This window comes from Desmodus rotundus, chromosome 9 (assembly GCF_022682495.2).
Source record: "Desmodus rotundus isolate HL8 chromosome 9, HLdesRot8A.1, whole genome shotgun sequence".
Lineage (NCBI taxonomy): Eukaryota > Metazoa > Chordata > Mammalia > Chiroptera > Phyllostomidae > Desmodus > Desmodus rotundus.
In genome coordinates, this window is record NC_071395.1 from 3,128,214 (window position 1) to 3,155,900 (window position 27,687).

The 27,687-nt window shown below is 46.8% G+C and overlaps 2 protein-coding genes and 1 long non-coding RNA gene across 4 annotated transcripts in view; 1 reads left to right on the forward strand and 2 right to left on the reverse strand.

The window, feature by feature from the left end:
* BBS7 (Bardet-Biedl syndrome 7) overlaps positions 1-2,007 on the reverse strand; it is a 34,542-nt gene extending 32,535 nt beyond the window's left edge. The window contains exons 1-2 of the mRNA XM_024568745.3: positions 1,815-2,007; positions 390-455 (exon numbers count right to left, since the gene is read on the reverse strand). Coding sequence (XP_024424513.2) covers positions 390-455; positions 1,815-1,850 — 102 coding nt within the window. The 5' untranslated portion in view covers positions 1,851-2,007. The remainder of the gene's footprint in view (positions 1-389; positions 456-1,814) is intronic.
* A 164-nt stretch (positions 2,008-2,171) lies between these two features.
* On the forward strand, positions 2,172-8,489 carry LOC123480621 (uncharacterized). The gene is made up of 3 exons (XR_006656706.2): positions 2,172-2,230; positions 3,164-3,260; positions 7,321-8,489. It is a non-coding gene; the product is annotated as an uncharacterized lncRNA (long non-coding RNA).
* Positions 4,517-27,687, reverse strand: part of TRPC3 (transient receptor potential cation channel subfamily C member 3) — a 50,813-nt gene continuing 27,642 nt past the window's right edge. The window contains exons 6-13 of one of the 2 annotated variants that reach the window (XM_053930597.1): positions 26,774-27,007; positions 24,418-24,682; positions 21,525-21,720; positions 19,986-20,195; positions 18,789-18,836; positions 16,998-17,081; positions 7,278-7,353; positions 4,517-6,337 (exon numbers count right to left, since the gene is read on the reverse strand). In XM_053930597.1, the coding sequence (XP_053786572.1) occupies positions 6,195-6,337; positions 7,278-7,353; positions 16,998-17,081; positions 18,789-18,836; positions 19,986-20,195; positions 21,525-21,720; positions 24,418-24,682; positions 26,774-27,007 (1,256 nt within the window). In that variant the 3' untranslated portion in view covers positions 4,517-6,194. The remainder of the gene's footprint in view (positions 6,338-7,277; positions 7,354-16,997; positions 17,082-18,788; positions 18,837-19,985; positions 20,196-21,524; positions 21,721-24,417; positions 24,683-26,773; positions 27,008-27,687) is intronic. The other variant, XM_053930598.1, reaches the window with a different exon arrangement.

The window sequence follows — 27,687 nt, forward strand, 5'->3', positions numbered from 1 at the left end:
AATATAAAATTCAACATCAAAATACTTAATTGCTCTTAAAAATATGATAAAGTTTCAAAGAAGCATTCTTCCCTCCATTCAATTGTGTTTTATATTCTCTTTTCATATACACAACCTGGGGCACAAAAGTATACACACAGTAAATTATTTCCAGAAAAACGGAATATAGTTTTAATTAACTTTGCTCATATTGTTTACCAATTGTATATAATAATTTTAACGTCCAAGAAGATTACCATCTGTAAATGTCCCTTGGTATCCCAACCTCTGCTCGAATTATCAATAAATAAATTCATTTCCACGTGGAAAGGGGCACCTTACCCATGAGGAAGGACACGCAACCCCGGCCACTCAGAGCCAAGGGGCAGCGGACCCGGTCTCCACCGTACCTTTTGCGCAGCTCGGCTCCGGGCGGCAGGAAGCAGCTTCATGGTCTTCGGAGAGGTGACTCCCACCTAGGGGAACACAGCGGCACCCCGGGGGTGCCCCGGCCGTCCGTGATCCGCTCACTGCGGCAGAGCCCAGCAGAGTCAGACCACAGTTCGATTTGCACTGCAATGCCCAGTGGTACGAAGTGATTACTGTTACCAGCGGTGCAAGTACCTACGGAAATATGCCGCCCGCGTCGGAAGACGGGAAACAGACCCGAACAGTAAAATTTACGCTTGTCGAAATTTATGTCGTCAAGCCAAAAAAAAAAAACACCCAACCCCCCCCCAAAACCCTGCGCCATTACTGACAAGATACTTCACGAAAATATATTTCCAGAAGCCTTCTTTTACCAGCTCAAACAACGGTTAAAGAGTTTTTGCAAACTGACTTTAACCCCTTTGGAAGCAGAGCAGTTATGAAAAATACAACACCAGACATCCTGATGGCAATGGCTGCCAATGAAACTGGCGCTGAAGATGCTTTTACAGAAGGGAGGACGACGCAAACGGCCCCCGGGGCGCCGGTCACTAGCCCTGCACGGAGAGCTACCGCCGAGCGGGGGGACGCCCCTCGTGGACGGACTCACTACGTCGTTCTGTGCGCCAGGGCACTAAGTGTAAAAGGAGGTCTCTGCACTTCGAAACGCCGAGGCACAAGGCCCGGGAAGGAGGGCCTGGAGGGAGGGGCGGCTGGAGGCTGGAGCTGTGTCCAGGACCCAAGCAAGGCCCGGTAGCGGAGACGGAGAAGCGGGCACCGATTCCAGGGCCCTTAGGAGCCGGGCGCCGCAGGATGCCGCGAGCAGCTGGAGCCGGGCGGTGCAAGGTGGGGGGAGCTCGGCGAGACTCCCGGGGCCGGAGCCGGCCGGGCGAGCGCGCGCCCCGGAGGCCGAGCGGGATCCGGGTGGCGAGCCGCAGGGGCGGACGCAGGAACCGAAGGACGGCCGGCCCGGCAGGCGGAGGCCGTTTCTAAGGGCAACTGCCTCCTCCGAGCCCCTGGGTCCTCAGCGGCCACAGGGCCTCCTTCGAGGATCTTCAGGGGGATTCGGTATTTGTGGACGCGGTTGCGTCGACGGCGGTCGGGCCGGCGGGTGGGGGGTCCGGCGCACGGTACGAAACAAGGGGCGCTCCGGGGAGGGGCCGAGGGAGGACCCGATTCGGGGTCAGAGGGCAGCGGGATCGCGTCGGGGCCCGAGGCGCCAGGTTCCTTTCAAGTGCCCGTGGGCCGTCACGAACGAGGGGAGCCCGGGAGGAGAGAGACCCGAGGGCAGCTACGGGCCCCGCAGGTAGCCGCCAGCCCCGCTGCCCGCGACCGCAACGACGTCAGTGGGAGGACCGACCTCATCCACGCAGGGAGCCGGGCCCACCCCGCCCCCTCGGGTTTACCTGTAGATAATCCACGCGGTGCAAATGCAGATCCATGACGGCGGCGAGGACGAGCAGGGCAGCGTCGGGCCGGGACCGGACGCACAGAGGCTGCGGGACCCCAGGCCTCTGAGGGGACACAGCTGTCGTCCCCCCTTGGGTACGACCTCAGCTCCCGCAGCCGCCGCGGGAATGCAAACGAGAGGCGTCGGGGCAGCGGCGTCCGGCGTGACGTCATTACGTTTACAGGAGTGTACCGTGGACGATAGGGGAGCCCCGCCCCTCCCCCGACCTGCTCCAATCAGAGGCGGAGAAGAACTGAGCTCTGAACGGTGGTTTCCAGGGAGACCGGAGACTCAGTCTTGGCTCCTCCCCCACCGCCGCCCTGAGCTACACTTCTAAGTCGTTTTGGATGTGAAGGATTGCTGTGAAGACGGGTAAGTTCATACCTATTTCTCAGACACTGCAAAGGGATCCCCCGAGGAATTAAGTTCCACCGTTATAGGCGTCAGCTTATAGCAGCAGTTCTCACACTTTTGGCCTTAGGATCCCTTTGTAACATTCTTACAAACTTTGGAGGAACCCACAGACCTTTTGTTTATATGCGTTATCTATTGATATTTATCATATTGGAAAGTATCGATGAAATTTTAAAAACAATAAAAATAAAGTCCTTGCATGAATATTGTGATGAAAAAATAACAATATTTTCCAAGATAAAAAACGTAAAAAGGCTAGCGTTGTTTGCAAATCTACTGCCGCCCGGGGTAGTAAATAGGGGATTCCCGGGTCCACTCTATTCAGTCTATTGGTGTATGTGTGGATTTTTTAAGTATATGAATAAAAGTTGGTCCAAACTCAACAAGTGGTAGTTTTTGAAGGTTGGTTGCAGTGTGGAAGGTGGCCTGCCTCATCATACAACATCCAAAAATCCCTTTTGTTACCATCGCCACCGATTTCATCAGAAAAGATTTTAAGTATTGGAAAGCTGCCAACCTCAGAGAGTGGATACGAATGTTGCAAAACTCTAATTTGTGAGCCAAGGCTCAAATTTTAAGCTTTGACAAGTGTCAACTTGTTTTCCTTGAAATGATGTTTCCTTCTTCAATTCATAAGAACACACATGCCAAATAGCCAAGTCTGAATAATCATAATTTGTCCGTTGTGCTTTCAGGGGGAAAAAAAAAAAGCAATGAGTTCAGCTAGCAACCCAAACAATAATCACGCCAGTGGTTTTCCTTGAGACAACTAATGTACTTTGGGTATTTGGTAGAAATGCTTTATACATACTTCCCATATCACCACCCAGAATATTTAAAAAGATACTCAAGAGTGAAGACTTAAAATGAACTATTTTTACTGCTTCACAGTGAACGTTTTTCTCTGAAACTCTTGTTTCCTGCTAATGTGGGCCTGAAGAAGAGACTAGTACTCCAGTTTGAAGCCACTGCTTTGATTCATGCTGAGGTACCAGTAGTATTAACCTGCACAGCGTTTGGAGGCAAATAATGTTTTAGTGTTGTGAGAATACACAGTTTCAAAGCCACAGCCCCCCTGAAAAGGCCTCAGAGACCCTCAGACTGCTGTGACCTATGGTGACCCAGGATCTGACCTAGAGCTGACGTTCCTTGACTCCTGTCCATTAGTCCTTCCTAGGCACACACAGCGTGCTCTGCCTACAGAAACACTGGAGGTGAATAGATGCTGTCCCTTTCCTGCTTAACGTGGTCTACTAGGGAAGACTTCACAGATGATTGTGAATCGAGAATTGAACCTCTGAGAAGAGGTGCTTCTTAGGAAGATAAATTATTTCCAACAGAAGGTTATGAGGTTTTGCCTAGGTTCCAAGTTGTTCCAGACAATTTTTTTCCTGAGGCTAAAATAACCGTATTAAAGTAAACAATAATGCCCTGAGATGGGTTAGCTATGTAGAAATTGGGGGAAATATATATTGGACTCAACAAAAACAGATAAACTTTAGAAGTAAATTGAAAAGTAGCCATAGAGGAGATGGGGTAACACAGAACTGTATAGAATTTTATAGGATTTAGGGGGATTGGAAAGATACAGCCAGCATAACAAAGTCCCACAAGCTGAGTGGTTTAAACAACAGAAATTCATTTTCTTACAGGATCTAACCAGTTAGCAGTACAAGATCAAGGTGTCAGTAGGGAACCAAACCAATTTCCTGAGGCATCTCTCCTTGACCATCTTCAACCTGCATCCTCACCTGGTCATCCCTCTAGGCTGTGTCCTTGTCTCCAGTTCTGATAAGCACACCTGTCATATCAGATTAAGCCCACTGTAACAACCTCATTTTAATCATCTCTGTAAAGCCCCATCTCCAAATACAGTCACATTCTGAGGCCCTGGGGGCAAGGACTTGAACATACAAACTTGGGGAGGGGGCACAATTCAGCCCGTAACAGAGAGAGGGATGCGCCTGCTATGTTGAGGGTTCCACAGTCATGGGAGGTGCGAACTTGAAAACATGCTGTGAGCTTTATCTTTACTCAAGACCCCAAGGACCCTAGGATGAATGTCTCCAGCTGAATCCAACACATTTCCACTCGACACTTTCCCAACTCCCAGTCAGGAATATTACTCAGTATTCCATTCAAAAATGCCCACACTTGGAATCCTAGACAATACTGTAAGACCGAGAGCATTGTCCATTATGGAAACGCCATATCTTTACTGTTTTCATATATTAGAGTAACATATAACAATGAAAAAATTCAGTATTTTATTCAATTCTGAGGCATAACATAAAATACATCAAGTTTGAAAAACGTTTAAGACAAAGTACTATTAGAATAGCACAAAAGTTCATGAAATAGTCTACAACGGTAGCAAAAATGTATAAAGTTCTTAACTTTAATTGTTTGTAATCCCAAGAAGTAGAAATTAAGAAATTGTCTTGAAAGAGCCTTGTGTAGTTTCATTTAGTGTTCATTTTTGTCTTCATGTCTAGAAAGCTTGCTGTGTGAGAGTAATGATTTTTTAAGTATCACATATTTAATCGGTGTTGAGGGCCTATAAAACTATCTTTGAGATGTGATCACAATTCGTATTCCTCTAAGACTTGGCAAGAACAGACTAACGAGAATCCGGATGTTAAGCATAACTCTGTGAGACACTTAAACCTACCTGGATAAAAAGCAACAAAACTCTGCTTTGAGTCTTTTAGGGTCTGTGAAGAGACAGGGGAACTTACTGGCCTGTGTCCCCTTTCCTATTAAACTCATGAGGCCTTGTAGCTATGTCCAGCTCAGTTATAGAATATTTGTATTAATTCAAATACAGACACAGCACAACCTGTTTTGCATAGAAAGTGTAACTGAAATGCTTTCATCAGAGAAAGGATGTCCATCATTGGAAGCAAGGGCAAAGACAGGTGCCAAAGGGAAATGAAACCCACCTGGTGATGCTAGGAGACCACCCCCCACCCAGGTGCAACACCACTGCTCTGCCCCGTTTCTCCCCTTGAGCATGCCCTCTGGAACTTGGAGAGGAGCCAGTGGGCAAGGCGGGCAGTCAGCTGTCGATGCCTTAATTAGCATTAAAGCCTCAGAGGCAGAGATCAGGAGTTCATAACAAAGTCACAACGCAACAGAGCCATCCCACTGACTAAAGTCACATGACTGAAAAACAACAAATGAAAATCTAAGACAGAAAACAAACACTATATACTTTAGAAAAATCTTTAATGTGTTGCTTTGAACAATTCTATGAAACTTAAATATGTAACATAATTATGTTTTCTATGAACCCATGTCACTGTTAAGTTTTTCCTTTGGGACTCAAAGGTTCTTCTAGGATTATCAGTGATGCCAAAAATTCTAAGAAAATCTGACCAAGTCTTCAGTGTCTATTTTTTAAAAAATCCCTTCAGCTCTCGGACAAAAGGGAAGGTGTGCTACATAGTGATGGCATTTGTATTTGTATTTGTATTTGTATCTAGTTGGCGGTTCAGTTCAGTTGGTTTCAACAACATTTACTGAGCACCTACTTTGTACCAGGCACTGTGCTAGATGCTGGAGACACGGAGACAAATGAGGCATGGTCCCTGTCCCCAGGGAGCTTCCTCACAGCCTCTTGGAGGCAAACAGATAGTGCAAAGATGTAGTACAGTTCATTCTCAAATGGACAAAAATGGCAGTAATTGGGCCTTTAAATGCAATGGCTTGTCCTTGTTTGTGATGTCAAGGCGGACAATTAAGATGAAGACCATTTGCATGTGGTAAAACAGTAAAATCATTGAGACCTAACTTTTAAAGATTCACATGATAAAGGTAGTTAGTCCTAAAAATTTACACCATGGTTTTTCAAGTACTTCATACTTAGAAATATTATTGCCCACATTTGTGCTATACAGTCAGCCACACTCCAGGTGACAAGTCATTCACATCTCTGCGCGCTGGGGTTCAGCTTCTCACTGAGCTTGTGAATTAGAATGGCTAGTTCCTCGGTCGCTTGGCTCTTGTCCTCCAAAAGTTCGTAACGAAGGCTGGAGATATCTTGCTTGATTTCTTTTAATTCACCTAAAGTATTTGCATTAAAAAAAACCCACAACTGGTAACTTGCTCTTTGGATTTAGAAGAGAACAAAGAGTGAAAAATCATTCAATATAGATACGTTTGCCTCGTAACGTCGCCAAGGTAGATTTTTTTCTAGGTCAGCATGATTGGATTTTTTGTTGGTCCTCATTTACATATTTACAGATTTCTTTTCTACAAACACATACCGTCAGATTGACTCAGCTTTGCAAGGGACTCCTGGCATAATCGAGTGCTGGCTCCACAGCCCGGCAAAAGTTTTGTTGCCTTGCGCACTTTTTTCTCTTATCAGGGCAGGCAGGTCTAGGCACCTCATTGGAGTGATAAGCTACAGTTTCAAGTCATTTCTCCAGGCTGATTTCTTTTCAGCTCTGGGCTGGTGCTTTGGCCTCACCCCAGCCTCTCATGGAAAACTTTCATAGTTCACACAGGTGCCCTGCCTAGGATTTACTGGGAAGAATAGGCACATTTAAGTAAGGAGCCAAGGAGAAATGTGAAAGGCAAAAGAGAAAAACAGATGGAAAAAGGGGTTAGGAATTTTCTCAAAAATATTCTTCTGAAGTGTGGATTCTGTCTGAGTCAACCATTATTTTACCTGCATCACTGAAAAGATGTTAACACTCTTGTGAACTCATGGGAACTACCGACCAGCTTACGTAACGGGGAAGTAAAAGACAGACAACAGTCTTTACATTCTAAGAATCAGGACATTCTGCATGGGGATAAGCTGTCGCTGACTGACATGGTCAAACTGTTTCTTTAAAAAGACAGAGTTTTCGAAATGTAACCTAAGATTCTCCTGTCAGTCTTGGAGGGACCCAAACTGGTACCTGAGATTGGATTTTTAAAGTCTCCTTCCCTATGAAGTTTTCCAAGTTCATTATGTTAGCTGGAAGGGGACGTTTCTCGGTTCGGAGATGCTTACCTTCATTTACTTCGTCATTCTCTTTGTCTACTTGTGCTTTCAGGACGTACCGCTTTATCAGTCTTTTCATTATCTGCTATTGGAGAGGAAGAGATGATTGTATCAGCAATGAGGCACAGAAGTAACCTACTCTCCAAAGAGCCTTACATACCTGCCAAGCAAACAGCTGGGGGAGAGAAAGTGTGTATGACTCTCTACAGAGGAATCACACAGGCTTCAGAATTGAACTCCTTTTCACCTTCTACTGAGACTAACTGCATAGTTCACAAGCACCTTCCCACCCCCAGGAACGGAAGCAGCTTTTTAAAAAGGTTAAGTTGGAAGGTTTGAATTCATGATTTCGTTTTCCAGTCTGGCTTCTCCTTAAGGTGTGTTGGCACTACATTGTCAGAGACACTACCTCATTTCTCTCTGTTAAAAAAACCAAGCTGAATCTATGCTCAATGGAGAGAATTTGGAAAATACAGAGAAGAACAAAAGAAATAAAGGCATCAATTATCCCACCACCAAAGAGAATCTCGGTTGTTATTTTGGTGTATTTCCTTCCAATACCTTTTCTCTTACTCTTTTATGCTGTCTGCTGTCCTTTCACAGAAAGATGGAGGGTGAATATATTCAATCGAAATGAACGCTCTCACAGGGTAACGGTTTATCCCCAAGGAAAAATTTACACTGGCGCTCTACCTGCTACCAGGCACGAAAATGAATTCCACGTGCATCTTAATATGAAAGACAAAGCTTTTAAGTTCTTCAAAGGGCGGCACAGAAGATGGGAATTCAGTGTGCAGCTGGATGTTTTCTAGCAAGATAAAAAATTCTAGCTACAATAGAAAGGTTGATAAATTCAACTTTGTTACAATTACAATTTTATTAAAACTTCTGTTTATAAAGATACCATAAAGAAAGTGGAAAGGCAAGCCACACACTGGGAGAAAATATTGGCAATGCTTGTAACTGATAATGAATTTGGATCCAAAATACATGAAGAACTTTAATTCCGTATGACAAACTCAATAAACCAATAGAAAAAGGGGCAAAAGACAGAGATTTCACAGAAGAGGAACCGTGAATGTTCAATAAACATATAAAACAATCCTCAACTCTTTTCTTAGGAAGATGCAAATTACAAGGACAACAGAATTTTACATCTAAGAAGGGAAAAAATAATAAATCTTATAACGCCAAGTGATGGAAAGGGTGTGGATCAGTAGGATTTTTATACTTTTGTGCAGAGATTTTCAACCTTTTCCTCGTAATGGCACACATAAACTAATTACTAAAATTCTGAAGCACACCAAAAAATACATTTTTTGCCGATCTGACAAAAATATAGGTATAATTTTGATTCATGCACACTGGACAGCTGCTGTTGTGTTGGCTGCTGTCATTTCTTATTTGACAGTCTAAGGGGAACAAGGCCAGTGCCCCTGACTCAGTAGTCAGGTGTTGCGTGTTTTAAAAATTCGTGTGGCCCACCAGCTGAAAATCGCTGCTGTGGCGGCGTGAGTATAAACAGGCCCCTGTGAAAAGCTATCTGGCGCTTCCTTTTAGAGTTGAACATTTGCAGACCCTTTCGCCCAGAAAGTCCACCCCTTGGTATAGCGCCTGGAGAAACTTCATCAATGTATGTAGACCAAGAGACATAAACAACGTTTATAGCAATCTTGCCCAAAATAGCAAAAAATACCCCCAAAAACAAAAACTGAAAGCAATCTAAACAAGTATCAACAAGAGACTAGACACATTGTGGTATGTTACACAATGTAACGTTACTGTGTTCACTAGTGAAATTAATGAACCGTAGCCACATACAACAGTATGGATAGAATCTTAGAAGCATAAATGTCACACAGGAAATTCAAACTGAGCTCACGAAGTACGAAATCATTCGTATAAAGCTCAATAAGAAGTCAGTCTACCTAATGCACTTTCAGGGTGATCTGCAAATGCAATAAGCCTATTATTTGGAAAGAAAACCAAAGCGAGAGGGGGAGAGACCCAAACTTCAGGCTCCAATGACCTGGCATGGGCAGGGGCTGGGGGGCAGTGCCTACGGTAGAGGTGATGGGCCAGTGATGCCCTTTTACGGCAGGAGGTGGCTTCATGGTGTGCCCACAGTTCCACTCCATAACTAATTATGGTACACGTATTCTTGGGCACACAGCAAGTGCTGCATTAAGAAGATAATAAAGAACGCAATGGCCTGAGCTCAAATGCAGATACAATCGTCCTCCCTTATCCATGGGGATGGCTTCCAAGACCTCCCAGTGGATGCCTGAAACCACAGAGAGTACTAAGCTGCATATATACTGTTCTTCCCTATACACAGAAACCTATAATAAAGTTTAATTTATAAATTAGGCAATTTCATGGAGAGAAGGCTCATTCTTACTATGGACCTTAGCAACCTCAGTGTATGATCTTTTTTCTTTCCTTGTTAAATGGAGACCCTCCACCTTTTCCCTTACAGGAAGCACTTTATGGCTTCTCTCCATCACATCCAAATTGCCCACATTGCTGCTCCTGTTACCAAGTCAAATCGGAGTGACCTGAACATGAGCACTGTGATACCCTGCCAGTCCCCGTGATGGCTGAGGTGGCTACCGAGTGACCAGCAGGGGAGGACATCTATACTGGACAAAGGGCTGATTCGCATTCTGCGTGGGATGGAGCAAAACGTCCAGAGAGTTCATCATGCTACTCAGAACACACACAATTCAGCTGATGGATTGTTTACTTCTCGAGTTTTTCACATAACATTTTTGGATTGCAACAGTGGCAGGTGACTGAAACCTCGGAAGGTGAGACCGCCGGTGAGGAGGGACTACTATAGAGCGAGAATGAAAAACAGACCCCAGTTTTAAGGACATAGAAATTACAGATCTTCATGACCCAGGAGGTGACAAGGTCAAGTAAAAGGATCTGGGACGATCCGAAACATATGTCTTAGAAAATAATGACCGGTCTAGAGGTGGCTCACAGGAAAAGCTCACCGTTCCAACCACAGGACAACATAAAACCAGTTGAGTTCTGTGGAATCCAGACGGCGGGACAGACTCACAGCTGGGTGGATATGAGTAGCCTGAACTCACTCACTCGTGTGCCAGTATTTACTGAAAGCCCACCCCGTGCCAGCCAGGGAACAAGGTACTCAGGATGAAACAAGGAACACAGCTCCTGCTCCAGCGGAACGTCACTGGAACAATCGCTAGGACAGGTGGACATACGCGGGGTGTAATTCAGTTTAGGGGACAGTGAGGGCGGATTCCTATACAAAGAAATGTACATCCGTGAAAACAGCTTAGAGAAGAGACTATTCCATGAGTAGTGCTGGCCCAAAGGACTGTCCACGCGGGGAACTGAAATCTAGGTCTCCGCCTCGCACCGTATACCAGCCAGACAAAACATCTAAATGCAGCAACAACTTTTAAAGGAAAAGGGAAATGCTTCTCAAAAAGGCTAACATAAAGGATAAACCACAAGGAAAAGGTTGATAAATCTGTCTCTATTAAGAGAATTTGACACTTGTATACAAGAAAGGATACCAATAAAATACAACCTTATATCAAATGGGACTTTTCCTATTGTCCTGGCATTGTTGCTAAACCCCAAACTGATGATGACCAAGGATGCTAAGCCCCCCATGATCTACATCCAGGTTGCCACCAGCAGTTGGGGCCGGCCACCTCCCCCCAGGCTTAGTCAATCACTGTAGACAATCACCAGACCAGCACTGAACTCACCAGGCGCTGCCTCCTTCCCCCCACAAGAAAAAGACTGAGACACGGGAGGGATCATGAGTTTTTCCTGGCATGGAAAGGAGGGGGTGCCCCCCCAACCCCAGGGAAGCGGGGCGCCCAAGGCAACCACTCCTGAAGATTAGGGTTGCCTAAACAAAAGGGAGCCTGGTGTTCTGCCCCCCATCACCCGTCTCTGCCAGCAGACCTGCCCGCACGCTTGCTGACCTGCCCCTGGCAGCTGTCAGGGAGAAAAAAGAACCAGGATAAGAGAGAAACAGCCCTTGGGTCCATTCGTGCTTCTTTCCTTGACAAACATAAATTTCCACTTTGCTGCATGGAAGGCGGTCACACCATTAGTGGGAAAGGATCATCTATCAACAAACGGGCCTGGGCCAACAGCTCTCCTAGGGAAGGGGGACAACTAGGTCCACCCCAAGTCAGAGCCAGATTTCCAGGTCAGGGAGCTGTGCAGGGGGGAAGCAGCCTGTGCAGCCTTTCAAAGCCTGGAAACCCACCCTGTGCAGTCAGTCAGAGAGGCAGCCCTTCGGGGCCTTCCACACGGAGGGCAGAGGACGCGGAACTGTGGTCACTGCAAGGGCGGTGGTGACCAACACCAGGGAGCAACTACAACCCACAGTCAGCTCAAGTGAGAGCGTGTCTGCCCTTTGTCTTCTCCCTGAACACGGGCCTTTCTTTTCTAGCTGAGGGAAGGAAAGTTGGCTTCAACTCTTAAAGCTTCCATTTCCTCATCTATTTCATGGGGGCCACAAGACTCAACTCCTACCTTGTACGGATTAAATAGTCAGATACCTGTAAAAGCACAGTTCCTGCTTAGAAAAGGTTAGTTCTTGTTAGCATTATTTGCAAAGATAAAATTTGAAGACTAAGATCGCTGCATTCCCTAGTACGATCTCTCTAAACTATTTATGTAACATTATCTGAAACCATGCTAGGAGAAGTCTATGAAAACTAACACTTATGCCCAGAGGGATGATATTGGGAAAAGAAAATATTTTGAAAGTTCACACAGTGCTCAGGCTCCCTGGAAACATCCAGAGCCAGGCGCCTCGGATCACATTCCCTCACCGAGAGAGGGAAGCAGGCGGGCACGTCTCTCTCCATTTCATCTTTCAGCTGCGGGGAAGACTGCGGTTACCAGCTTAGAGTCTTCCCCTTCAAAAGCAGGTGTGTTTTCAGCTTTCCGTGCATCCTGCAAAAAGTTTCACCTTCACACTGGCGGCTTAAATACACTTCTCCACCACCGCATCATGTCTGAGCCTCTCTGCAGCGCGAGCAGACACCTCATGCTGAACTGCAACCCGGTTCACCACGCGTGACACTACGTGGGAACAGTCTGTTCGATGTTCATGCTGGAAAGACAAGTCGTGTGAAAGCCAAAACGATGCGCAGCTCGAACCAGGGGCAAAGGTCAGCCCTTCCATGATGTTAGGTGATTCTTCAGAGATATTCCAAAAAATGCTTGGATTTTGCTTAATGCTTAAAAATGATTAAGACCTGGAATTTCTCTAAGGTAAGTTGTATATTATAACCATACAGCTTAAAACAAAAATGCCTAACAACTAAACCAACTGTTGTATCACTCGCAGAGTCTGTAATAAAGAGGTTTTATCTGAATATAATCAAGACGTTTGGGTCAAGTTTGACTGGCGTGCAATAGCTGGTTGAGACTTTTCCCCTCCGAGTTTCTCTTTTTCTACCATGGCTTTTCCAGAGGCACAGAAGATGACATCACAGGCAGAGGGAACCGTTCTCCTTAGAAAACGTGAAAGGCGCAGGGTTCGGGGTCTCGAGGCATTTAGGAAGAATCATCTCATTTAGAAGCAACACAATTTTCAGCCACAAGAAGTTTAAATTTGACAGGGAATTTAAGAATTTCTCCATTTCTTCTTAATTACTCAAAAGCAACAAAGAGAATCATAAACAGAAAAACAAACTCCTTCTTTCATGGAACTCAGAGGCATACTGTTTTTTTAAAGTAAAATTTTAAGAAAAGGTCAGCTGGGGGTGTGGGGAAATGTTAAGAGCTAACATTCATGGCTGAGAACTTCCCCTGACCTTTGGATATAAAGCCTAGAAGCTTAGATTACAGGGTTGAAGGAGGAATTATAAAGAAAAGTCACATTTTCCAGAAGTACTCAGTGAGAAAGATGATATATAAGCTGAAAACTTTCAAGAAGGGAAAACCAAAATCATCACCAAAATGAAAGGTATATCAAAAGTAGCATGACAAGAGAGACAAGACAAAATACATGTTTAGAAAAAAGAAGCCAAAAGGAGAAACGGATGAAAATTGGAAGGGAATAGAGAAAAAAATGGTAGCCATGGAAGACAGGCAAAGGAGACTCAGCAGGCCTCCAGCTGGAGTCTGTGAAGAAGAAACCCCAGACAATGGAGAAAAAGCACTGTTTCAAGCTATAACTCAAGAAAATCATTCAGAGGTGAGAGAAGCCTTGAATGCGCAGATGGAACTGTGTACCAGAAGAATTCACACAGAGCCACCTACAGAATAATCAAGTGCAAGTTATTGGATTTAAAAGCTATAGAAAAAAAATCTGGATCCTTCAAACCGCAACCTCAGCCAGAAGACAATCAGCCTGACCTCAAACTCGCCCCCATGGACACTCCACTGCAGGAGTGGGGACAATGTTCACAAATGCGTTAAGAAATAAGCTCATGTCCAAAAATTGGACAGCTGGTCAGTATAAACATACAGAAAATAGAAAACAGTTGTGAACATGAAGGAACTCAGAAAACATAGTTTCTATGATCTCTTCTTGCAGACTCTATGAGAAGACAAATGGGCAACAAAGAGAGGAATAGAAAACTACGGCAAAAACTGGCAAACGGACTAACTGCATGGTTTAAACTAACACAAAGGCGGGGTGTACTCCTGACAAGGAGGTGAAGGGGATCAGAAGAGGCCACCCCAAAACGTGCCACAGGGGCAGAAGAGGGGCAGTGGAGCTGAAGGCATCTGAGAAGCAGAAAATGAGGAAAGAGATCTCTGCCCCTCCCACCCACCTAAAAGCAGGATGTCAGCTTCCCTGGGGGAAGGCCTCACCCTTCACTCTCCAGCGCCACCACCAGGACAGAAGGCTGGCCCGGAGACGGGTCTGCAAGAACAAACCTGGAGCCTGGAGCCCTCTCTCCCAGTACTCCCCACCCCCCCAACACACATCCTTATTTACCTTCCCAGGACTTCCCGCCCCTAGGAGCCCAAACCTCCATTCCTTCGTCCTGTCACTTCTCCCAGAGGGCATCTGAACCCCACGTTCTCGCTGCCCCTTCCAGTTACTCATCTTCTCCTGTGCCTACGAGCTCTGCATGTGTAAATAGGCTGTTTTTTCCCCTCCCATTAATCTGTCTTCTGTTGGTTTAATTCATAGGCCTTAGGTACCAAACCTGATGGGTAGAGGAAGGTTCCCCCCCCACCCCCCACCCCGGGCCCCCTACAGTTCTAATGATGTAACTGGCAAAAACTGGGAGGGGAAGGAGGAACATGATACAAGATAAACATGCACATTGATTTTCTCCTCTTTTAGGGCTGGAGGATTAAAAGATAAGACTTGAAACTTGGAAACCAAGTAACAGAGATATCATTCTGTGTAACGATACAAAGATAAGCCCAAGACAAACCATATAATCCATTTCGGCAGGGACTATCAGTTCTCTTCCCTGTTTTTTGTTTTGTTTTGCTAAGCTTTTTAGCTTGGCACAGGGCCACTTGGAATTGAAACTTTCTTTCCTAGTTTCCATTGCAGATAAGCTATCTGTGCAACTTTATTGAAGCTACTTCTAGGGAGGAGGCCTCTCCTTCTTCCCTGTTGCCTTCTAATTGTCTTTTGGAATCCAGAAACAATAGCCAGGGCTCTAGTAGCTTTCCTGGGCCACGAGAACCTGTTAGATGGAGAAAGAGGAATGGCACAGTAGAGAAGGCATGGGTCCCAGACATCGTTAGGGGCCATACCAGGCCTGGAGTGGCCACGTCCTACCTTCTCGAATGTGAGAAAGACATTTCTACCTTCTTTGAGCCACCCAGTGGCTGGTACATTTGGTGGTTCTGTGTGATTCGCGCCAAACTTAATCCTAATTAATATGAGCACTATGAGGATTACTTTGAAGTGATGCCAGCACACCAGAGAAGACCTGCGTGCATGGAAAAGTATACATCACGTTCTTGAAAAGGAAGGCAGGACGTTATAAAGATGTCCATTCTCGGATTAGCACAAGCACAGTAAAAACACCAACAGGATATTTTGCAAACTAGCCAAGTGGACTCTAAAGTCCAAGCAAATAAACAAGACAGAAGGGTCGGAAAAACCATGCAAAATAAGAGTCTTAAAGTAAGGGCATGTGAGTGTGTGTAGGTATTTTATTTGTGTGACTTTCCTTTAAATTATAATCACTAAAAGAATGTGGTCCTGCAGCCCAGAAAGCCCAGAACCGTCTCTAAAGACACACAGGGATTTAGTAAATGATAAAGGTGGTATTTTAAACCGATAAAAAAGAGATGACTGGACATGGCCAGCTGTGTCATCGTCTGGAAAATAAATTGGAACCCTCATCTCACGTGTCGCATCCAAATACACTCTACGTGGATTCAACTATCTTCAAGTAAAAAGTTAAACCATGAAAGTACTAAAGAAAATACATAATTTTTTCAAAATTTTTTCTCCTATGGTGGAAGATCTTTCTAAATAGGACATGAAACCTGACATCATAAAAACATTTGTAAAATTGACTACACAAAAATCAAAAAGTTGGGAAAAACACCCGTAACCATTAAAAAGACACAACACACTGGGGGTAGGGGGTGGGGAATTCAATTCCTATCACAGACAAAGGACTGATTTCTTAAAATAATTCTTGAGAATTCGTCTTAATTCGTAGCAAAAAGCCCACCAAGAAAGGCGAGTATGTGTTGGGTCTTAAGTATAGAGAACACTGAAAGTAAAAAGAGGGTCAAGTTCATTGGTAAAGAATGCAAAGTGAAACCACTGTGATACCATCTTCAACATCTGGGTGAGATAAAAGTCTTTGGTAACATGCTGTTGGGAAATTAAGGAGGATACGGGCACTCTCATAGATTTAGTTTAAGAATTTAAATTGGTACGCATTCCATCAAAATCAGTTTGATAACAGGTAAAGAATCAGAATGCACTTACACTTTAACCAGACAGTGCTACAGATTTCCACGCTTCAAATGTCACACGTGCAAGGTTACCTACCGCAGGGTGGCTTGCACTAGCTAAAACAGCATCCGTTCCCATCGACAGAAGACTGACAAATGAAGAACCACCATACAATGGAATATAGATAACCATTAAAGACTCAGGCTTTGGCAGTGTGCCAAGCAACTTTGCAGAATTTGCTGCTTCCAAGAAAACTGTATAAACGGAATTACAATCATTCATTGTCATCACCACACATTATAAATTCCTCGTTCCTCATTCTTGTGATCTTGTACACATCATAAATCTAACGACTGGGTAATCAAAAGTGATCAACCAGATGGAAAATAAAGGACTAGAACCTCTTCTGAGTTGGAAAATAGTGTTCAAATGTCACATCCGACATCAAAATGCAGAAGGTATTTTAAAGTGGTACTGATGAAACAGCATGGCCTAAGAACCCATTGAAAAAATGAGTTTGAAGAAGTGAATCAAAACATTATTTTCCAAACATACAGTATCTCACCCTGCTCTCTCCAGCCCTGGGGGTAAGCGTCCTTTGGAAATTGTGGCAACACTTTGCTTTCAATATAGCAAAAAAACTTCCTCCTCAACTAAAAAGAAAATATAGAACTTGGGCTCTGATTTATAAAATTCCCTCCACAGTTGAACATACTCTATTCCTTCCTCATAGTACATCTGAAAAATCTAATTGTACTCACTTCGCACACACACAGACACGCACGGAATCACAGACAGACAAGGAGATACGTCCAATGATCGCTTACCTGATAACGTGTTGGCTGATTGAGAATGCTGTTAAAACTGTGTGATTCAAAAACTCTCGAGTTAGACTGAGTGAAGAGGTTTAACTAGGAAAAAATACAATTAACCTAGTAAATTAGAATACACTCATTGGGAAAATCAAAAATACAATCTACTTTATTCTCCTTGATAACACTTGTGGAGTCCACCCTTTGGAGGAACCTTCTGGGGAAGCCGAGTTTGGTAAGTGATTTGATGTGTTTCCAAAGGCAAAAACCAATGTGAGCAGCACGCTCACGTTTATCGGCCCGCAGGGCAGCGTGCGCTGTCACCGAGCTGATCCCCTGAAAAAGATTCTTTGAAAAGTCGGCTTGTGCTAAGTAAGCATCACTGTTCCCGGCACCTTGGCCACTTTATCACAATGAACTTGGGACACCTAGAAGGCGAAGCCGTACAGGAGTGAGTGATGGCCTCTGCTCCCAGCCTGGCTCGTCTCCTACACCTGGACAGAAACCCACACGTTCGGACGGCATCGTTCAGCATTTGGTAACCCACACGTCTGCCCAAAGAACACATCTTCCCGAGTACCTCGGTCTTAGACTGAGCCAGGTTCACAACTTTGGAGAGAACTGGGCTGAAGAATTTTGGTTTTCTTCCCTTTTTCTTTCTCAGTTTTAATTTGAATGGGTAGGACCCCGAGGCAGGAGGCGCACGTGGTCACCACATTCTGCACGGGGGGGCAAGAGGCCAACTCTCCCCATACAAAGTGTGCTTGGAAGTCAGAGCCCCCGCCCCCACCAGCCTGCCCATCTCCCAGGGGCGTGACTCAGGCAGTGGGGGTGCCTGACGAAGGAAGGGGACCCTCCCCGCTCTGTCCTGTCACAATGGAGCCAGGAGGAAACCTCTGCTGGCAACGTGAACTCTCCTAGGAGCCACCGGGGGTCAGTCTCTGACCGCCGACCGAGGCTGGCTGGATTACAAAAGAGTTCTGGAGGCTCCTTCCTTTCTTCTAAAAAAGAAAAACGGAAACATGATTTATCCAAATTTTTGCTCAGTTCAGTACACAGAGAGTGCCTATGTCTATGAGATTTTAAAGTGCAGCTCCACGTACAATTTAAAACATAAAATCAAAATGGCAGTTTTTAACCAGATATTGGAGCTGGGGCATCCAGGGGCGTGGCCCCTGAGCTCAGAGCCCTGACTTCCCTGCATTTCCAGCAACCTCTCCAAGGAAAACAGCTGTCCTTCCTGCTGACCCCTGAGTGGAGCACGCCACCCTTCCTTTAGGGGGTCCAGGAACCCCCTGGCATCTACATGCCGTCTCTGTTAGTGCTTGTCCTTCTATATCACGACATCAGGCACAGAGTCAGTGAAACCAGTTGCCTACAGAAAGATGACTCTAAGGTGTGACGTTTAAGAGCCGTGCCTTCCCATTCTTGAGAGGCTTCCTTTGAAAATAATAAAGCCTCGGTGACTAAATGCCCAGAGAAACAAAGTCCATCTCGGCAGTAGCAGAACTTGCCCAAGGCGGCATTCAGAGCCTGGCCCCTTTAAGAGACCAGCCACTGTCCAGTGGAAGGTGCAGCTGGTGCGGTGGGGGTGGGGCAGGAACCAAGCCAGAGCACAGCTGGAGGCAGGAGGCAGGAGGCAGCCAGGTGGAGCGGAGCAGGTGGAGCAGGAAGAGCTAGGCATCCAACACTAACTTGAACCCCACACCCACCCCGCGCTGGCTAGCACTGTGACCTTGCATGAGTGAGCCACTTTAACGGCTTCAGTTGTCTTACCTATAAAATGGGAATAATAGTCACACCTACCTCACAGGGTTGCATGAGGTTCAAACGTACAGCAAAGCACTCTGTAAACTGTGAATGAGGAAGGGCACTGGTATTTGTTGAGGCTGGAACTTTGTACATCGCCTGTCATTCCCACAAGAACCCTAGGAAGTCTCTTCCAGTTGGGACAAATGAGGCTCAGCGTGATGAAGGGCGCTCTCCATGGTATGTGCTAACGAGCCACAAGCGCCAGAAATCAAATCCAGCTCTGACGCTGAGGCCTCTGCACAGATGGGGCCTCATTCGAAATCACGGGGCGTCCCAGCCCCTCGCTGCCTTGCAGCCTCATGGCCTTAAGAGCCCACCTTCAGGTGTAAAGGTTTTGAAACCTTCTTAAAAAAATAAGAGGCCAGGGTTTGCAAATCTTGGAAAGGCACATCAGTTTTAAGCAGTGAGAAATTACATTGTGCCAATCCAGCCTCTACCCAGCTGCAGCTGAGCAAACACATCTCCTTCTGCTCAGGAAGACCCGCCTTTTACAAAGACGATACTGCTCCCAGCTGCCTGCCAAGTTCACAGCCCCGCGCACTCACTCCTCTCCGCCTCGCTCACTGTTATCTGAGGTTCTGCCCACGCCCTTGTGTCTCCTGTGCCCAGCCTGTCTCTGAAAACTAACGTCTCGACAGTGACCTGCTACCATGAAACTCACTTCCGTTGATGAGCGTGACTCTACCGAGACCACTCAAGGGCAGACCATTCTTGGTTATTTATAAAAGGGGTATTTACGGGGAATATTTGAGGGTGCTCTTAGGCTTGCAGCAACTTTATAATGAAGGAAAACATTTTTAGCCCCATAAAGGGTCTGTTCCGATAAGACTGCGGTGGTGCGGGCTGTACACATGACCACGAGGAAAGCATGCCGTCCGAACCATTTCACTTCTGAGAAGCATGGACACAAGAGCAAAGAGTCCTGTTTACTTTTAACAAGCGAAAGAGGTTTCTTGTTTGTTTGTTTGTTTGTTTGAATCTGTTAGTTTACATGAAATTATGACCAAACGGAAGGCACAGACTAAGTGACTTCTTGAAACATTACAAAGGTATTGAGTATTAGTCTATGGAAGACTATGGAATGGACAATACTTTCAATATCTTCTAAGTTCACACACAAAAACTACTGAACACACATCAAAGACAAGGAGAAAGACGACATTTATCCTGAGATCATGGTCCAATACCTACCCTGGACTTCGAGTTCCCCAGTCCCATTTCTATGTCTTTCTGAAGCCTTCTCCTCTGGCATTTGGAGAAGTTAATGATCCGCACGATGAGATACACAAATGACTTTGGACTAGGGACTAGACTGAAGGGCGGAGGTAATGTTTTTCCATCATCGAAATAAGACAGCCAAAGTTTTGAACGAGCAAACTTCCACTCTACATCACTGTCATCCTGTGTCACAAGACAGAAAAGAAAGAACTCATTTTAAAAACTAAAAATTCTAGTAATTGATTCCCACACGGTCTTACAATGAACCTAAATTGTGCTTTTGAAAAAGATGAGTGACTTACATACAATTACCTGCATATAGTCTCTATTATCCTATAAATATTCTGACCAGCACTTTCTTAATATCCATTTCTTAAAAATTTTTCTCTCCCATAAGCTTCTGTGTGTACCCACTGAAATTTAGCCAGAATTTCTGCCCCCCAGGCAAAAACGAAGCCAAAGCCCAAGAATAATTCAGGACCGAGGAAGGATGGAAAGATTCATTCCTCTCTCCCCTGCCAACTCTGCATGTCCGACAACAGCTCCCCATCTCTGACCACCCTCCCTCCTCCTCCAGCCCCACCAACAGGCTATAGATACAGCACCTTACACGCCAAGGGCACAGGGAAAACCGTACTCAGGTGAAATTGCACTTTGGGGTTTATGTGTCTGCTATATGTCCTCAAATGTCACAAGAGGCCCTCCGTGGCCTGTTCCTGTCTTATACCTCCTTTGATCCTCGGTGCTACCCACGGGGATGGGCATAACCTGCTAACTGGGAGAAGGGAGGAGAGAAGGAAGGACGAGGAGGAGGCCCCAGGTGGAGGAAGTGGGCTCACTCAGTTCACACGGCCAGGACTGCCATCGCCACACCCAAGCAGGTGTGCAAAGCACCCCGTTTCCATTTCTGGAGGACCTCACTTCCGCATCGATAGCACTGTCTTGCGTGTCTCTAAAGCACACAGAGACTCCGTGGACTTAACAAACAGCAAAGCACCAGAAAGATGCCCGATACTAAACCGGAGGACATAAGAAAGCATATATACAATGGCGAAGAAAGTTCCAAACGGGCCCAATCCAAAACGAAAAGCAAAGGGATTTCTAGAATATTGAAAATTCTGACTGGATGAGAACATCATCAATGTTAGCCAGACATCTAGTAACTCCTCCAGCAGGGTCTTTCAGGTGGTTGGCTGGCTAACCCAGGTCAGCGTAACTTCCCAACGGCCAGCGCTTCTTCTAGCACTAATTCCAGAACTTCTGAAACACACCCTGGGGGTGAGGGTAAGGCCACGGGGCCCCACTGTGCTCCTGGAAGACACTGGGAGGCATGTGGCTATCTACCCAGGAGGAAGACCCAGAGAAGGGTCTGGGCTCACTCTGCCTGGGTCCAGCCTCCTGGTTCACACAAGCTGCCCCCCCCTCCCCCACTGCAGGGCTCACAGCACACGTGTGATAATGTGATGAGAACAGATGACAAGCAGAGACACCACAGGTAGGAATCACGCTTACCTCAATTTCTTGGTACGAGCTGTTGATCATAGCAATTAACATGTTAAGTAAAACGACCACCATAGTGACATTGTATATTCCATAAAGAACGTATCCAATATTCTCTATGAATTTGTGATCATATTTGAGCACGACGGAAGTCACTTCAGACAGCCCAAATATGGACCAAAACAACGTCTTGAAACTTTCTTCCACGCTGTTGAAAGAATAAGGCACACAGTCAACAAATGAGCAGTTTTCAGTGCTAGAAAGTCAAAAGCAAAACCAAGTTGGGGTCTGAACACTGATGTAAAATACCCCCATGAAATAGCATGAGCATAAACCCAGGAGTAGAGCTATTTTATTGTAACGTTTAACAGAAAGCATTCTCTTGGGTTTTCAGGAACTTGCGACCAAACAGTGCCAAAGCCCAGCTTTTCTGTAAGCTGATTTCTGTAAGAGAATTCAAGAAAGAATCCCCTGAAGTCAGCGGGGGAAGAAGTCATACAATTCCCAGTCCTTTCTCCTGGAAGGACGACCACTGGGGTGTGATTTCGTAGGTGGCTTTTCCAAAGGAGAACAAGGTTGGGATTCAGATTATATCCCCATTTCCAGAAAGGTACACGCCAGCATCATGCTTGCATCCTGGCAGTCGGGAAGAATGAGAACACCCTAAATACCCACCCAGGGGCATGGGGAAATAATCCTGGCAGGTCCGTAGGATGCAGCGCTGTGCAGCCATGGGGGAAAGGAGACAGGTCTAGCCTCAAGGGCTTAGACAAAATGGTAGCGGTGATATAGTCTGAAGTGAAAACATGAGATGTAGCAAGTAAAAAATACTCTACCACTTGAATAAAAATGAGGAGTACACCAGTACTCCTGTCTCTGCAAGTGCACGTGGGGACTAAGGCACACTTAGAGCCTGAGGCCCAAGGGCGAGAGAGGACAGGCTGTTCGCTGCAGACATGGCCCCAGGTGAATGATTTGTCACAAGAATTGATTACCTAGCTGAAAGTTATGCTCGGCTGCAAAAGAAGAGGAGGCAACAGGATGGAAGATTCCTCTTCTTTCCCCTCAATTTAAATAAGCCCCCCCCTTCCACCGCAGCCCGGAGGCCCTCACCAGGCTAAGTCCCTGCTTTACCCCTTCAGGGGGCATTGCCAGCTGAATCTGGCTGGTTTATCACATAACCCAGTTGTAACCGCTGGTCTGTGAACAGGGACGACAAGCTTTAAACTAAACAATTAGCACATACAATTCCACTGCAAAGGAGGGGACAACAGGAAGTCCTTTTTCCAAAGAAAAGGTTTATGAGAACATTTTTTTGATTTCTTATAACAGATTCTAAATAATTCTATAGATTTATAGGCTTCGGTACTAGTTTATTAATTCATTCCTTCAACAAATACTGATGGAGTTCGTATTATGTTCTAGAAGTTGTCCTAGACCCTGGGGGTAGAGGGCAGAGTAAAAAATTGCTGCTCCTACAGTTACTCTCTACCATAAAGTATCTGATCGTGTGATGTCATAGCACACATGCCAGACGGAGGCAGAAAAACGACGACCTCCTTGTTACCACCACTAATTTAACAGCGACACAGACTCCCCGCCTTCTTCCCCTCGCTCCTTTGCACCCCCCCCCCACTCTCTCTGACTCTGTCTGGAGTGAAGTCGCTGCCTGGGTGGGGAGAGGGGACAGGAAGAAGCAGGGGATGCTGGCAGGTCCTGAGCCCCTCACCGTGGGCAAGAGGCTTTCTACAAATTACCTCACGTAACCCTCACTACAACCCCATTTAAACCTTTCTGTGCTTATTTTGCAAATAGGGAAACCAACCCAGAGAAACATGAAGTAACTTAATCGAAGGCCACAGCTAGAGCCCAGCAGGCCTGCATTCCCATCCAGGCCTGATTTCCGAGCCCCTGTTCTTCCTGCCTCAGCAGGCTCCTCACACGGAACCCGAAGAAAACGCTGGGCGTTGAGTGAGTTCTCAGCATCCTGGGGCGGCGGCGGCGTTGTGCACGCATCTCTCTCCTCGCCTCCCCGCGGGGCTCAAACAGAGCTTTCCCTTCACTGAATGCGAGGGAGCTTCAGTTCTTTCTCACCCCGACGGCCTGCGCTACACGGACTATTTGAAAACACTCACTTCAAAACGACTTGACGTCTGCGAGGGCAGCAGGTTCCCTCTGAGTCCACAGGGGACTTGCTGACTGTCCAGCTGGTGTCCAGTGTGGCATTACAGGGCACAAAGGCAGACAGCAGCGCTGTGACCTCCCTACCTGCAAGGGCTACAGTACAGAGGGAGGGCCACCCCTCGTGACAGCCAAATGCAGATGGGTGACAGTGAACTTACAGTCTGGATGGCTCCACGCTGAGAGAACTTAAAAGGACAAAGACTAAGGAAGCTTAATCAAGGAAGACTTCCTGGGGGAGGTGGGCCTCCACTGCGGTCACCAGCACAACCAAAGGAAAGGAATAGTATTGCCCTCACCATGGGCCGTACACATTTAGCTGTAATTTCTCTTCCTCCACTCCCTGTACTAATTAATGATACATTAAAGTTAGAGCCGACGCCTCTTGTTTGGAATAACAGTAATGATGAAACTAAATTTAATGTCATACATAATGTAAGAGACATCCAGTATTAAAATTTTATTACTCAACGCTCTCAAAAGAGCCAGTTTTGTCTAGGATTTTTCTGACTGCTGATTCATTCTGGGGCCCAATGCTCGCCAAGCTCCCAAAGAGAAATCTTGGAAGCAGTGTAATTACACATAGGCACTAATGTTTTCCATGGATTTTTTTCTGACTCTCAACACCGCCTTTATTACTATCATTACACTTTTTCCTTTGCTTCCTCTACACATGTTCGAGCTGCTCTTCCTCATACTGCTTTTTATAAGATGTCTTACTTACGTGGTAAAAGCAGCGTTAACTTTGGCCCCAAGGTAGTAAGAGTAAAGTATGAACATGCCAATCATAAAGGCGAGAAACACCATAATGAAGAGGACCATGAACTTGAAGATGTCCTTCACGGTCCTGCCAAGAGAGATCTGCAAGGGGCCAAAGCTCTCATTCGCGGGGAGGATGTAGGCGATCCGGGAGAAGCTGAGCACAACGGCGATGGCGTAGAGGCCTTCAGATATGATCTGCGGGTCAGAAGGGAGCCACTTATCTCGGGCTGGAAAGAGAGAGAGGGAGGGATTCAAGATGGACTTTCTACGCATCGCTAACTATGCAAGGCCAATTCCTTACATCGGATCTACCTCGTGGGTAGGTGGTTAACATCTCAGTCAAAACTGCTCCAGAACTGATGACCAGTCTGGGCTCTCGCCGTCATGTTAAACCAGGAACATGTGAATCCTACACTCAGATGAATCATTTCGGTGGAGAAAATGCCATTATAAAGACCCCAAGCTGACTTCGCATCGAGCAGACACAGAGTAAAACACAAAGGACGGAGGAGGAGGCTTCGCACTTCCATGGACACACAGGCTGCGTCAGGTCCGCGAAGCGAGGGCCTCCCTGAGTCCCCCCCCCCCCCCCCCCCGTGGCTCGGTTTATCGACCCGTCAGTTTGTCCACCTGTGAACTTGGCTGGCACACAACTTCTGCATTTCACGGGGGCACAAGTGCATCTCACGGTCAAGGCAAATAAAAGGTCACAGTCAGAGACGCGAGAATGTCGCGGAGTCACAAGGGCTTTGTCCATGTGGTATCTGAACAACACTCTTCTTCCCGGAAAACGAAAACTGCTACCATGGTGCCCCCGTTTGGGAGACAGATTCCAGATGAGGACCCCAAAGACCCTTTGACTGTCATGTCGGAAGGCCACAGCAGACTACACCTACTTCCCCGGAAGGTCGATGCAGCGCCCTGTGGTTAGTTTTGTGCGAGCCGGGCCACTCCCAGAGAAGTGCGCGCATCATGGACATTTGCAACAACAACAAAGACGACCATTTACTGGATGTTTAATATGCACCAGACGCTGGGTTTCCGGTAGACCCGACAGCTCTGGTGTTACCATTACCTTCTCTCAGAGGTGCAGACAGCAAGACTTAGAAAGGTTAGAAACTTGATGGCAGTCCCACACGTGAGCAGCAGCGCAGCCGGGATTCACAGACTTCCCTTCAGATGACAGTCATCAAGGACACGTGACTACACTTAAATGAATAGGTGACTGTGATACTCGAGGTGGATATTACATAAACGTGCAACCCAAGTTAATTCTTTAGTTAAAAAGGGAGATCTTTTGTTCACTGGATCTGGTCTCCCTGGTGCAAACACACCCTTGCTCGCCGGCAGTAAGGGGTAGCGTGTGGAAATTTCACACTGTGTGAAGTGCACATCTACATTTTGGCGCGGACGCCAGCCTTCCTCAATATCCCGAGCATGCTGCTTGTCCTTCATCTCACTTATCCAAAGTGAGCCTTCATCGCACTTCTTAAGAGCTAGGCTCCCCAAGCGGAACCCACATGACCTTGGCACCCGAGTTTCCTCATCTGTAAAGTGAAGGTGAGGCCAGCATGTCTAAAGTCTTTTCCAGACTTGAGAGTCTGTACCACCGTGTGAGCATTTGGTAAGTGCGGCTCCCTGATTTGGCCTCCGGAGCAGGGGTCAGGGTTGCCTAATGCGGGTGTGTGCGGGGCAGGAGGTGCCAGTGTCCTTACACATTGCGGGGGCAGTGGCCTTGTGCTCTCCTGATGTGGACCTGTGACATCACTGCCACGGAGGGGAGGAGCATGGGGCACTGAGCACCCCGCCTCCCTGGGATCCCCGGAACTCCTGGCTGTTCTCTGGGCTCACATCATGAAGGCCAGAGTAACTCCTGCTCCTCTGGGTCTCTGTGTGCTTCCCCTGCACGGCACTTCAGCACCTTTTATTACCTTACCTCCTTGAAGCCGCATTCACCTTCCCCATCACTCCCTTTCTCAAGCTATTTCCCCCAGTTAAGACAGTTTCATGTCCTAACAGTACACCAGGGTGAATTAGGTTGTTAGGCTGAAAGGCCACTTTTCTCCCACCTTGCATCACCTTCTTTTTATGGATGTGAAAACTAAGGCACAGGAAAGTAAATGAACTTGAACAAAGTCACACAGCCCGGGAGAGTCCCAGCCTGGGTATGAATCCAGCTCGAAAGCTCCTGCTGCCTCTACTGTCCAGAAGCATTCAGCACACCTCTCCTACCAACATCCACTTTCTCGGCATTTCCTTCCGAAGCGTGGCTCCCACAGCCTTCCTGAAACACGGGGACCCTGCAGCGGGTGACTTACCGTAAGTGAAGTACTGTATCTCCGGGGGAAGGGTGACTTCGCTGAGGTCGCTCTCCTGGACGTAGCTGTCCACGTACTGCTGTGCTTTTGTTGCCTGGATGAAAGCTAGGAATCTGGCCGTGAACGCGGCGATGAAGATGGAGAGCATCCCGAAGTCTAGCACGTTCCACAGCTGCAAGATGTATTCTCTCGGCCCTTCCAGCCAGAGCTCCTTACACTCAGACCACATCATTCCTGGCACAGCACACACGGAGGACACACGCTAGGCTTTGTGGCTTGGCCCGGGAAGCCACGTGTCCCTATTGACACAACGCCCCGGCTACGAAGCGCTGTCCCAGGTGCCCCAAAGCACAGACTGGGCGCCTCACAGGGCACAGTGACCAGAAGAGGAAGCTTCCACTACAGGAACAACTCCCTCCCCCAAGTGGGCATTCGGGGAAACACCCCCCACACGTGGGCCCAGACATGCCGCTGCGCAGACAGACAGGCGAGGGCAGGAAGGAGGAGAGATGCCAGGGAGTCAACAGAGTTTGCCCCATGAGGCTTTTGGAGATGAGAAAAATTCATCTTTATGACGTTACACCGGTTCCTTATCAAACCTCAGTGGTTACTGGAGAAATGGCGCCAGCGTGAGCACCTGAGTGTGGACTTGTAACAAGAACCGTCTCCCCACCGCCCCCCAGGAGCCCTTCCAGCACTCCTGCCGCTGCTCAGGCCCTGGGCCCGGCCCAGCTTCGTGCAGGCAGGCGAGGGAAAGGGGAGGCCCTGCAGCAGGGGGGTGGCGGGTGGGGAGAAATGGGAGGCAGCAACGCCACTCTGGGAGGGAGGGCGCTCCTTGTCTTAACGACGTCAGGGGAAAATACTGTGGGATTTTTCAGAGAAATGCCATGGCTCAATGTAAAATAGCTGCTTGA